The sequence below is a fragment of the Staurois parvus genome, unplaced genomic scaffold, assembly GCF_062004578.1.
Source record: "Staurois parvus isolate SC_StPar_1 unplaced genomic scaffold, SC_StPar_1.0 ptg000525l, whole genome shotgun sequence".
NCBI lineage: Eukaryota > Metazoa > Chordata > Amphibia > Anura > Ranidae > Staurois > Staurois parvus.
In genome coordinates, this window is record NW_028318321.1 from 2,361,643 (window position 1) to 2,375,338 (window position 13,696).

Genomic DNA, 13,696 nt, shown 5'->3' on the forward strand with positions numbered 1-13,696 from the left:
TTGTGCCATGAGGTGAAGCGCAGTGCATATATTACACCATGCACTGCAATCTACCTCAAGGCAGTGTTTTGGTCTGCACAGGATACAAAGGAAACAACTATCTGTGGGGTTTACTGAGGAAAGCTGGAGAGTGCACAATCAGGCTCACTTCTCCATGGAAACCAATCAGCTTCTAACCTCAGCTTCTTCAGTTACACTTTACCAATACAACTTGGAAGCTGATTGCTTTCTACGCCGAAGTGAGCCTGATTTCTCACTCTACAGCTTTAGTAGATGCTGATTGGAAGAAGCTGGGTCATGTGACCAGCAGCACACAACCAGGAAGTGTGAGCAGACAGAGCACACGGAGGAAGGAGATGGTGGGAGCTGTGGAGGAATACTAATAATAACAAGGAGGTGATAGACTGTGTTGTGTGTTATTATTGGTTTGAGTCAGTCTGGGAGTATACTGTGTGTATATATTTATATATATATATATATATTTATAAATTTGCAAAAGCATTCAAAGTGAACCCAGATATACTAACACTCACTTTGTAAGCAGCATCTCCAACTAAACCTATATATATATTGCATATAGGGATTGGTTTAGTTGGAGATGCTGATTACTTACAAAGTGAGTGTTAGTATATCTGGGTTCAGTTTGAATACTTTTGCAAAAAATAAATATTTATATTGTTAGTAATAAATTTTTTTTTTTTTTGCAAATGAACTTGCAAAGCATTGCACGCACATTAAGTTGCAATACACAGACTCCTGCAGACTCTTTCTCCAGCTCTAGGGTTGCCACCTCATTCCTTTAAAACCGAACACATTAAATGATTCTGAGGCTAATTTAACCACTTGCCCTCCAAAGGATTTACCCCCCTTCCTGACCAGGCCATTTTTTGCGCTGCGTTACTTTAACTGACAATTGCGCTGTCATGCAATGCTGCACCCAAATTACATTTATGTCCTTTTTTTCCCCCCCTATAATGGAGCTTTCTTTTGGTGGTATTTGATCACCTCTGTGTTTGTTTTTTTGTTTGTGCTATAAACAAAAAAAGACTGGCAATTTTGAAAAAAAACAAACAAACATTTTTTACTTTGTGCTATAAAACATGTCCAGTAACAAAATTTTAAAAATATTTTGTCATAAATTTAGGCCAAAATGTATTCTGTGACATGTCTGCTAAAAAAAATTCCAATAGGTGTAAATGAATTGATTTACGTGAAAGTTATAGCATCTACAAATAACGGTATAGATACTGGAATTTTTTTTTATACTAGTAATGGCAGTGATCAGCAACTTTATAGTGGGACTGGGGGGGGGAACTGCCACTGACATCCCCAGTGACACTAATACAGTGATCAGTGCTAATAAAAAGCTAGAACTAATGACACTGGGCAGGAAAGGGTTAACATTTAGGGCCATCATAGGGTTAACTGTGTTTCACTTTATGTGCTGTTTTACTATGTAAGCATGCAGCTTTGTATGGCTCTGCTATGCAGAGCCATACAAAGCAGTGTGCTGACAGGTGAGAGATCTGTATTGTTTACATACAGACCACTCTCCTGTCAGTGTTCTTCAGCGATTGCCGGGTGCTGGCGGAGAATCTCCATCTGGGACCCAGTGATCCACAGCTGTAGCCACCAATGGCAGCGTGGGTAGGGCGCTGAACGCAACCCTATCCAGCTCTGTCCATACCTTACTGCCTTTCAGTTAGAGATCTGGAGGAAGTGTCAATGGACTACAAGTGCAGAGATCACCACCAGGGAGGCAGGCACAGAGGTGTTCGGATTCACTTGGATTCCATTGAGAACTACAAGTCCACCTGCTGCAGTGGCAGACAAGACTTGTAGTTTATTCATTCACAGAAATAATGTGGCTGTGCTGCACATCCTCACAAAAGTGACAGTTGCTGCGAGAGAGAAAAACCTTTGCATGCTGTCAGAGTGAGCAGTGTGAGAGTGGGGGAGAAGTTTGCATCTTATCACAACCTTGTTGCATTTAAAGCTGGCCATAGCAATTTTCTTTAGAAGATCGCTTGATTCCCCTATCAACACAGTCAGTGTTGATGGGGGAATCCCTCCTGCAGAGCCATTGTATTCTCCTGGCAGAGACGGGGGGTGGCAAAGGGGAGCCATCCCTGCTGGAAGAACATAGTAAATGCTGATAGCGGCTATAAAATAATCATATGTAAAACCTGACAGGCTATTTGTACCCAAGTTGATCAATTGATCAACTTGGTTACAATCAGCATGCCCATACATGGTTCAATTCTCGGCCAGTCCCTGCGGAACCAGCTGAGATTCAAACCACCTGTGGCCAACTTTAGATTCTAAATATAGATCTAAAAGGTGGAATTAGCCTTTCATAGAGAAGTGTGGGTGGATGCATCGATCCAACACTGCATCTGGCTCCTACCACCTCTACCCCGAGGAGTAAGCGGTCAAAGACCACTAATCACTTAGTTCTGAGTCTTCAGTGAGCAGAGAGCCGGTCTCTGCTCTACCTCTTAATTGTTCACTGGATCCCTGGGCTGTGGAGGGGGTAGTATTGGCTGGTTCAGGCTCTCAGCAATATGCTGAGAGGCTGAGCCAACGGCCAGTTCAGGCATCTGGATGGATCCCGATATTAAAGTTGGGATCTCTACAGAGTTTGAAACAGCTGAATGATGTGGGATTTATCCTGCTGTTTGCTAAATGTGGATTACAGTAATGCAGAACTAAGTATACTCCTGTGACCTACAGGGGACGTAGGGCCAAAAGAGTTTTGGCCCTGCTTCTTTAAAGCAGACCTTTACCCTCCCCACCCCTTTCCATCATTTCAGTCCCACCTCCCTCCTCTTCCACAATTGCACATGTATTATTTATTTATGTATTGCCTTTTTTGGGGACCCCCTCCCCGCACTTCTGGGATTCTCACCTAAGTGATGTTGCGTAATCACACATCCCATGAGGCCTTGGGGTTCTGTGCAGTGCATGTGCTGCAACGCATTAAAAGGGGGTTGGTGGCTGTCTTTTTCTGGTTCCTGCAGCTGGCCCCCTGATTTTGGGGTCATGCTTGTCATCAGGGGGCAGCTGCAAAAATTTGGAATAGACAGCCAGCTCCCAACTGACATAAGTGTGGAAGATGATAGTGTGGGGTAGGGCTGCAACTAAAGATTATTTTCATAATCAATAAGTTGGCTGATTATTGTTTTGATCGAATAAAAAAACAAATGTTTGATGTATAATTTAGTTAATATGCAAAGTTTCAAAAAATACAATTTATTCTTGAATATCTACAGTATATGCTGTGGTAAATAACCAGCTATATGGTTGGGGAGCAAAATATCTGATCCACTCTGAGAATAACAGACAGTAGAGATAAACTGTACATACTATTAGAGGTTGAATCTGGTACATATCAGACTCGGAGATCAAAATTTTTATTCAAAGGGGAAAAAAAAGTAAAAAGACCTGAAATGTTGTTTTGCCAATTTCCAGACAGGACTGTGATATACCGTAATATTATGCATGACAGATTCATGCAAAAAAAGCAAGTGAAACTTTCGAACGACATTTGCCCATTGGTCAAAAGTACAAAGATTTTTTTGTATTCTCAGAAAGTCCATACGTGTATGGCCAACATAAGACATTTAGTAGCAGCAGCATGTTTTTTTTTTTTCTCAGCATCTGTCATGATGGGGTAAAAAAAACAAACAAAAAAATGCCCTTTATAGTACGAAAGCAGCAGATAAATCACTACTCTAAGGGGGTAATTTATACTGTGAAAGGTATAATGTATAACATATATAAATATTCCCTCAGGTAGGATGTACAGGGTATTTTAACTGGGAGTCAGACATGAAGGGGGGTGAGATATAAATCTTTTATATTAAAGTAGTACTAAAGTCTGAGACTTTTTTTGCATGGATATAATACTTTAAAATCTAATGCACAATACTGGTAAATTTTGTTTTATATTTAGTTGTAATGCCTTCTATTACCTCCAGCTTCTCTGGGTTCAAATGTTGATCTGCACAGAGCCCAAAAAGTGATTGTAAACCTTGGATTTTTTTTTAACTACAAAATTGTCATACTTACGTGCACTGTGCAGTGTTTTTGAACAGACCAGCTCTGATTCTTCTCTTCTGGGGTCCTCCACTGGCACTTCTGGCTCCTCCTGACTTCAGAGTGCCCCTATAGCAAGGTAAAAAAAAAAAAAAGGTCTGCCCTTAGAATCACTCACTTCCTTTTCCTGTCCAGAACTACATGTCCCATGAGGGCATTGCTCCTCACACATTCACAAGTTCTCATACACTTACTGACCTGTATGGACAGTGTAATAAGCTGTATGTGTGCTGCACCGTGTATACTGACATGAAAAAAAAAAAATGCATTCTGTATGCAGGCTAACTAATAAGCTGACCAACTAATCAATTATGAAAATAGTTAACTATTTTTATAATCGATTATTTGTTTCAGCACTAGTGTGTGGCCTGCATACAGAATGCATTATTTTTTTTACATGTCAGTATACACATCAGAATCACAGGTGGTCCTGGTCTTCGTTCTCAGGTACGTGGCTGTTAGAACCTATACAAACATTTTGACTAGTGTGACATGGTCATACACTTTTATATTTCTCTCATTTAGCCCCGCAGGCTGAATGAAGGAAATCTATTGATACCCCCATCCATGTTAAAGGGCATTGATGACGGAATCTCTTCTGCCAGATATTGTATTCTGACTGTTGGCACCCATGAATACTCAAACAGTGGCTGCAGCTTGTTGCTCTAGTCACTTTTTGGTGGGCTGGCAATTTTTGCTTTCCTTTTTCATGCAAAGGATGACAGGCTGAGTGGTGCTAACTGGACAACCCATGGCTTGAATTTTGTCCAGTTCATCATAAACTAGCCAAAATCTGCTCAGTGTATGGCCAACGTTTTATTTTAAATGGTAACTCCACATTTATGGGAAAAAAATAGCAAATAAAAGAGAAAAAAATGTAGCATGCACAATTGTTACACAAGTCATATTGTAATTGAATGTTATTAAAATGTATGTTTTCTTCTCAATCTGCAGCACTGTAATTTTTCTGTAAAATTAAATATGTACACAGATGGTGTGCAGAATTCCCCCCATAAATGTAATTTCCTGCTTGTGTGATTGGCTCATTGATTTTCCCAGAAGTCTGCATTGGGATACAAGTCAGTTTTTAGGCATTCCCTGCAATAAAAAAATAATTTTTGTTGAGATACTCCCAAAAGGAAATCATGTCTAAAGGGATGCAGACCTTGCAACTTTCCTCACTGGAACCCCGCAGGTGTAGCAGCTGACTGATAATAATAAAATCACTCTGGTACAGATTCACTCTACACATAGACAGAATTACAACAGATAGGACTCTGCATCAAAGTTTGTTAAAATCCCTGCTATGTGCATAGATCACCCAGAGGAATTTTTTTTTTTTTTCCTCAACAAAAATGGAGTTACTCTTTAAGAATGTTAATTTAAATTCTGTTTATTTCTTATCTTCTATTTATAGCAAGAAAGCTTGGATTCAAGCAGCAATGGACTTGCCTTCCACAGAATCCCCAAACCTCAAAAATCCTTCAAAGTATCTTGGCTCCCCAGATCCTCAAAACAATATACCTGCTAAACAAGTAAGTAACTTTTAATTTGTGTTGGAAATCCTTCTTTTAAAGTGTACCCGTACTCAGGGAAATTTAGTAAAGTACCCTCCACATTGGTTGGCACTGTCTGGTACTTGTGGAGACTGCTGTGCCCCCCAGAAGCCATGCAAGGAACATGGAGTACTCTACTTTGCACCCTACGAAGCAATTCTGGTGCCTCCCAGTTGGTCACAGAAACAACCAAATTGCACTATGGGATGCATTCTGTATTGCGAACTTTGAAGTGAGTTAGAACCACTTAGTAGGTCCAGGGGTACAGAGAAGGCACTTTGAAGTTGCATTGTGTGGATACAGCATTCAAGAAAAACTGAGGCTTCCACTGGAAGGATCTTTTATCTACTAAGTTAAGGATAAATCTTATCTAAAGCTAAAACTATTTTTTTTTGGAGTGGTGTGGGGTTAGAAACTGTCAGGTTTTTATTACTGGCTGTGACCTTGCTACAGAGATTCACCCTCTCTATTGGACTACTGTCACTCGGTCTGAAAATGATAGAAAATGCACTGTTTTTGTGACACTTGAAGAGAATGAAGATCTGCCAAAATTTTCATTTGTCACTAGAACAAGAATGTAAAGGAATTTTTCCAATATGGGAACCTGTTCCTGGTGAAAACTGTCCTACCAAAGACTTCCCCACTTTCTGTTGTGTCTATGAGACAGGAAGTGAAGGAGAATCCCTCCAGTGAGACATAGATGGCAAAGAAAATCTGATTGGGGTTTTAATGCTTCCCTACCTAATTAAAAAAAAAAAAACAAAAACATTTTGGCTTTACATATATTTTACCACAGTGTGCCCAGGAAATAAATTTATATAGAGCATAGGATTTTCCTGAGAACTACTAGCAAAAGACAGATTATGAAAACTTTCAGCTCTCATTAATTTTATTTATTGGGGAACATACTGTACATTGTATGTTGTAAAACATTATAACACCATATATTAGACGTTCAATCATAGTAGAATAGTGTTGTTCACATTTTTTCTTTCTAACTCATAAATCTTTAGTAAAATATATGATCATGAGAGGGCTGTAGGGTAGGAGAGGGGGCAGAAATCATTGCCCCTTTTGTTTGATAAACTACCTTGACTAAATCCAGAAGTATCTGTGTAACTTTTGTACAGCTACATACATGTTTTATTTCATGATCGTAAGAGTTTCATAAATGAGTCACTTCACTGCTGCATTTCACATACTGAAACAATTATCTTTTTTCTGTTTTCTGGGGCCCTAGGCAATGATTTGACAAGACCTCGAGGCAGACTTCAGTTTTCAAATACTGACTAACAAATACACTATGTTAGCAATCTTAAAAAAAAAAAATAGCTTTGGAAGTTTAAGGGTCACGCATCATAAATTGCAAACTGTTGCTAAACACATGGTGCTGATTGAACACACATGGATATTAGGGTTCTTATGTAAGAACTGGAAATTAGCTTTTCCATGTTTTTTCTAGAAAAAAAAAAATGGTAGTGTTAGGAGGGCCTGTCATCACTTTGCCTCACTGGTTGGTAGGAGCCCAGTGCCATGAGCCTGTAACAATGGAAGAAAAGCTGAATAATATGCTGCTCCAAGTTGGCCTGCTAGCACAATCCTCCACATCCCTCGCACACTCGGTGTGTTTGTCGAGCGGAATGCAATGAAAAATCTAAACATCTGGACAGCATCACTCTGAAACATCCGGGGTGTTTTCAGAGTGCAGCTGTCTGGATAAATGTAAAAAAAAACTGTCATAAGTTGGGTGTCTATAACTACACATAGGGGGAAATTTACTAAAACTATAGCAGACAGAATCTGAAGCAGCTGTGCATAGTAACCAATCAGCTCCTATCTTCAGCTTGTTCAGTTAAGCTTTGAAAATGAAAGATAGTTGCTAATTGGTAGCCATGCACAGCTGCCTAGATTCTGACTACTCCAGTCTTGGTAAATTCCACAGTGTCTCAGTGAGAATGTGTGCATTGAGACAACTACCTTTCACTCATTGGCACATGATCACAATTTCAGTCCAAGAGTTGTGATCTGTTGTCAGCATGGCAGTTACCCGACCAGCAGCATCACTTGAAAGCCAGATCCAGGCGATTAGCCATCTTTCGCTTGGGTACAACAAGATGAATGCTGGCTAGAGGAGGGACTGAAGGAAATAACACTGATATTTTATTTTTTTGTAAATACAGCGGCAACAAATGTAAACATTTTCTAAAGCGGTATTAAACCCCAAACCAAAAATGTAATCTATAACACCGTACTAATCATTAGATGTGACAGCTACATCAGTTTTTCTTTTAGGCTTTTTTTTTCTAAATCACTGGTCCTTGTTGTGTATATGCTATGTTCCTTTTTTTTTTTTTTAATGCAGCCTGTGGGCTGAATGGGGGGAAAAAAGAGAAATCTCTGCCAGAAAAAGTGTGTGGTATGCCCACCATTAGAATATACCGCCCTGCATCCACCCATTTCTAATGGTGGACACACATGAAATGGTCCCTAAAATATATATGCCAAAGCATATGGGCCATCCACCCACTGGCCCCCTTAGGTCCCCATGCTTCGGCATGTATGGTCTTCTTTTTTTTCTTTTCTTTTTTTTTTTTTTTTTAACTGCGGATGAAAAATCTCATCCAACAGCACTGGAAACACCTACTTATGTATAATCTGAGAGCAAGATCCTATTGCTGTCAGAATAAACAAGTCTGTGCTGCAGCTGAATGACATCCTCATTTCTCAAGCAGGCTTTCCCCCTTTCTAAGACTGGTATTTACAAGCCGTTGGGGGAAGCCCCGGCAATTAGGTCGCACGTTGCCACATACACTATTTCCAAAATTGTACAAATGTCTAAATAGTGGCATGCTTGAATAAAAATTGTCCATGTATAAGTGGTACCCCATATGGAAAAAGGATGACGCCAAGTCCCAAACTATCTTGCCACTGCTCCCCATGTAGTCTGGGCATCCAGGGGGCTCCACGTGACTATCTTTTGCCTTGTAAATCCAAAACTTATATGTATAGCCTGTTGCCCTCTCACAGGTCTTATACATCTTGAGCCCATATCTGGCACGCTTGCTGGGGAAAAATAGTTTGAATGCAAGGCAGTCAGAAGATGTTTTGCTGGAGAGTATAGACACCTGCAAATTTTTGGTTAAGGTGATTTATGAGGAGCCAAATTTTGTGGAGCTGGTCAAATTCAGGGTCACCCTGAGGATGACAGAGTGTGTTGTCATTGAAATACATAAAACGCATTATACTCTCTTATCTATGCCTGGCCATGGCAGCAGAGAACGTGGGCATATGATGAATTGGGTCTGTGGACCAATACAACCGCAATTCATTTTTTTTTTAGTAATGCCGATGTTGAGGGTTAGGCCCTAAAAAAAAAATTTAAATTCGGAAACCGTTATGGGTTTCCATTTTTTTGGCCTGGCAAGGTTTGAATGTGGATTGGAGGTGATAAACTGTTGTGCATTAAATTGCTTTGATCCACAATCAATGCATACAGATCTTCCGTGAAAAACAGCTCCAAAAAAATCAAGGGGAGGAGTTAAATTTGCTGTTTCCACCTGAATTCCGAGTTGGGCAGTGAATGGGGGACGTGCGGGTGAGGCAGAATTTGTGGGCTGCCAATTAGGATTTGCAAGCACATCCGGAAGGATACTAGGGGCTCTTCGGGCCTGTGTGCAAATGCTTGGTGGTTGTGGAACAATACTTGTGCTAGCCGCCGCACCAGCTTGTACTGCACATATGGGACTTGCCATGTCACCAAGTGATACTGCAGTGCTGGTTTTGTGAAAGACCAGGACGTACTAGACTGCTGGTGCTCGCCAGTTCACCAAAATGTAGAGCGGCACTAGTACTGGCTCTCTGCTGCATATGATAGTCATCAAAATTTACCAGCAAGCGCTAGAGATCAGGCCTGATTCTGTGAACACTGCAGTTTTGTGTGCAGTGTATCAAGTGACAGTGACCTACTGACGCTGCACTTGCTGGGGGGGGGGGTTGGGGTAAGCGTAGGGGCTAAATGCAGGTGCCGAGGCTGATCCTGCATTTTTGGGGACACTATACTAATGTGAATGCTGGTATAGTGCTGATCTGATCAAAGATATTGATCCGTTCAGACGCTATACTAGCAGTGGAGGTGTACTGTGTATCCGAGTGTGTTCCTGACAATCAAGGGGTTAAATGTGATTACTGATGTACTGACTGTCAATCTGACGCTATCTGGGATCGCTATCAAAGGGTTACCTCTGTGTTGGGAGTGTTTTACTAGGGGGCGGGGTGTGTGTGTGCTTCACTGTAAGCACACTGCTCTGGATGGCCGTGTGTATATATACGTGATTTTGCGCACCCGGCAGTATTTATTTCTGCTATAGGGCGGTCGGGAAGCCGTTCAAGTACACAAATATGTTTTTACGTATTTCTGTGTACAGATAGTTACTGGAAAATATTTTGTCTGTTTTTTTTCAAGAACTGTGGACAAATGTTATGCAGAGTGGTATTAACTTATTGTTTTGTGTTTGCTGTATAGCCCATGAGCGCCTCTCTTCGAGAGAGGCTCAGGAAAATGCGAAGATCTTTCACTTCACCATGTACAGTGGCCAAACGGCTGAAAATTGATTGTGGAGAGAGTGAGATGCCTTCACAGTGTGCCAGCAGTCCCACCCCTACCCAGGATGTTCAGGGAAGCTCCATAACACACGAACATACTGTTGTATCTGCAGATTGCAGAGTTTCAGACTATCTGCCTTCAATTTCCACACCAACCACCCCTAGGTATACCAGCCAGCAAGATTTGCTGCAGGAGAAAAGGAGGTTACTAAAGCGAGTTGAAGAGAAGGAAGAAATTCTAAGGAGATTAAATATGGTTAAATTGTATCGCTCTAAGGTAATGTGCAGCCTTCCTTTTTATTTTTGCCTTCCCTGGTTCCTCCTTTCTGCTCTCACTAACATAATGACATTTTTAAGTAAAACTTTTTTTGTCTTCATTACATACCTTGTTTTTTGACAGTTATGTCATCACTGGGACCCTGTGCAATATAGACAGACAGATCATGGCTGGTGAGAGGGGCTGTACATGGCTTCCTAAAAACAGCAAACTGCCCTAGGTAACACCCACATGTAATGCTGAGCCCCCATGACTGAAACAACTGAAATACAAGTCAGACTGGGTAGTGAGGGGCTATTGAAGATATATATATATATATATATATATATATATATATATATAGAAGATATTGGGTGTCCTCCAGCCAGGGAACCAGGTGGGCTCTTTCTGACTTGTTGCAGCTTCTAATACACACTGTGAGAAGCTCACAGTATGCAATGAAACCAAAATGAGCTATTTCAGTACTGGAGAGGAGCCTGTAAACCTGTATAAGGTTTGGTTCAGCTCTAAATCCCATTAGCAGTTTCAAATTCATACTGATGTTGTGTAATCAGCCTTTGACAATCCGTATGTTTAGGGCTTTTTTTTGTGACTTTATAAAAGACAGTTGCTCTCCACTGGGTTGCTGCTGGTAACATGATTACACACAGTTTGTGTATTACAGGCTATTGGTAATCCACACACTGACAGATGTTGTGAGAACATCTGAGTTACTCCCTGTACTCCACTTTATTAGGGAATATTTTTTTCTATGTTGGAATGTGTTTGGTAGCCAAAGCACCTTTTGAGAGAGTCGATATTCATTTTTATGTGCTCTCATCCCAGATTGCTACCAGCTGAAGAGGAGTAGAACATAGACAAGCGTGTGGTTGGGCTCATTCAGACAAGTGATCTGGGGTGGCTGCTGGTGAAAATCGGTTACACATGATTAGGGACCAACCCTAGACGCAGACAGTTTGCATCCAGGGACAGTGTTCTTTGGGTGCTCACAGACTGGCTGCAGTTTATCATCCAGATTGTATGCTCCAGTAGCACAGAGTGTTGCTGTTTCTGGTGTTTAGCTGCCTGTGGACCCAGCAGATCATCCATCCTTGATCACACCTTTGCCACATAGCAATCACGTCATATGTGACTTGTGCTGCATCCCTGGATCCTCCCCCTGGTGCCGAGCATAGTGAATCTGAAAGGAGCTGATGATAACATCTCTCTTGAACTAAAATAAGTAAGTAATCAAAAAGTGAGGATTTTTTTTTTTTTTTTTAATTTTTTAAAGGCCTTTTTTTTTCTTTAATGGGATAAGGATATAGAACAGGGGTGTCCAATGTTTTTACTTTCCTAGGCCACATTGGAAAAAGAGGCATTGTCTTGGGTCACACATAAAATACACTAACAGTAAGGATAGCTGGTGAGCAGAAAAAGTCAGGCAGATCACAAGTTAATGATCACTGATGTAGACATTGTACCTAATATGAGTAATAAAACTTCAATTTTAAAAAATATTTTTTATTGTAAAAGAGGGCAACCAAAAACTAGCGCGATATTTGACCCTGTTTATGATAAACAAACATCTAGTTTGATGGATGTAGTAGCAGTTCTCAAGGTGATCATCAGATATTTTGCCTCTAATTTTGCCCTTCGTGTGCTTCATCCGTAAATAGTTGCTGCTGAAAACTGATGACATGAATAAGGCGTGATTGTAAAGAGTGGGAGATTTTTTTTTTGGGCACATGTGTTCGTTAAATAAGAACAAATATTTAGAAACCTTTTTTTAAAAAAAATTCAGTGTTTACGTAGGTTTACAATTTTATGCTGGGTCGCATTCATAGCCGTCTTGGACAGCATGCGGCCCATGGGCTAGTGTGGTCTAGAAAAGGATCACAATGAGAGAGGTTTATTGTGTGGTGTGTGTGTTTTTGTTTTTAATCAATGTACATGTCCAATGTGTTTTTGAATGTTTGTTTTTTTTTCTTTTCCATTATAGAACAATCTGACAGAACTGCAGTCATTAATAGAGAAATGGAGAAAAGGTAGTCAGCTTTTGCTCTATGAACTTCAAACAACTTTATCTACTGAGAATAAAAAGAGTAGTCTCACGCATCTGATAGAAAGTTATGGACTGGATGAGAAATTACTTTGCTACAACAGAACAGAAGAAGACTTTGAAGAACCATGACAAGAAAATGTATGAGGGACCTTTTTCTTTGTTGCTGATTTACTTATGCGTTTGCTATTTGGAAGAACAGTTTTAAGTTCTCTGCAGGCAAAACTGCCTTCTGCTAAAAGGTCGGAACTCATATTTCAATGTCTGGAATATACTTGGGAATTAAACCACTCAGCATTTCCCTATGTCTCTCAGGGACTCGAGTTGCAAGATCTGTGTGTTTGAGTTCTCAGACCTGCACACCTGCCATGGCCGTTACTAGATGGCTTAACTTTCCCTGTTTGGATTTTACAGTTTTTTTTTTTTTTTTTTTTTACATTACAGAGAATGTAACATGCAAGGTGGAAATACGTTGAAGTGGGCAACTGGACTTTGGCAGGAGCTGTGATGTAGAGACCATGCCCCAGGAATTGTTTTGTGATACTAGGCAACATCAGCTGACTCTGTCCACTTGATGTCTTATAAAACCAAAATATTATTTTTGGTTTGACTTGCCATTTATTTCATGAAATGTTAAATTATATTTTAGTGTTTGTTAAATTAGGAATACTTTAAAAATGAATTCATATGATTTGATAGTAATAAAAAAACAAGTGAATGAAAAAAGTGGCTTAAGCTTAGGTATTATTGTGAAATACAATAAGAAATGATAGTGTGATATCTTGTGCAAGATATATGGCTGCAGGAAAAGTGCATTTGTATTTAAAACGGTATTAAACCCAAAAGAAAACATTTATTATATTCCAGCTTACCAATTCTTAGATGTGATGGTGGTATTAGTTTTCTTTCTTATGTTTTCTTTGCATTATTTTCACTTGGTGATCTGGCTAGTAGTTCTGTTTTTCAAAAGTACAAGCTTTTGATTATTAAAAATAAAATAGCCAGATGGGCAGGGAGTAGGAAGAAACAGAGGCATTCATTTTCAGTGATTCTTTAAAGTGGTTGTAAACCTCAGACATAAAATATGAACACATCATATCCCTCTATAGTGTGTATTTGCCT

The 13,696-nt window shown here is 40.0% G+C and overlaps 1 protein-coding gene across 1 annotated transcript; it reads left to right on the top strand.

The window, feature by feature from the left end:
* The first annotated feature begins 306 nt into the window (after window positions 1-306).
* SFR1 (SWI5 dependent homologous recombination repair protein 1) lies at window positions 307-13,303 on the top strand. The gene is made up of 4 exons (XM_089690230.1): window positions 307-396; window positions 5,516-5,633; window positions 10,177-10,533; window positions 12,515-13,303. The coding sequence occupies exons 2-4, from the start codon at window positions 5,541-5,543 to the stop codon at window positions 12,704-12,706; spliced, it is 642 nt and encodes a 213-aa protein (XP_089546356.1). The 5' UTR covers window positions 307-396; window positions 5,516-5,540; the 3' UTR covers window positions 12,707-13,303.
* Window positions 13,304-13,696: the final 393 nt, after the last annotated feature.

Bases quoted from the DNA above. Each gene is read 5' to 3' on its own strand.
- SFR1 (XM_089690230.1), top strand. From the start codon at position 5,541: ATGGACTTGCCTTCCACAGAATCCCCAAACCTCAAAAATCCTTCAAAG. The intron at 5,634-10,176 runs GTAAGTAACTTT...TTTGCTGTATAG, and splicing joins ACAATATACCTGCTAAACAA to CCCATGAGCGCCTCTCTTCG. The intron at 10,534-12,514 runs GTAATGTGCAGC...TTTCCATTATAG, and splicing joins TTAAATTGTATCGCTCTAAG to AACAATCTGACAGAACTGCA.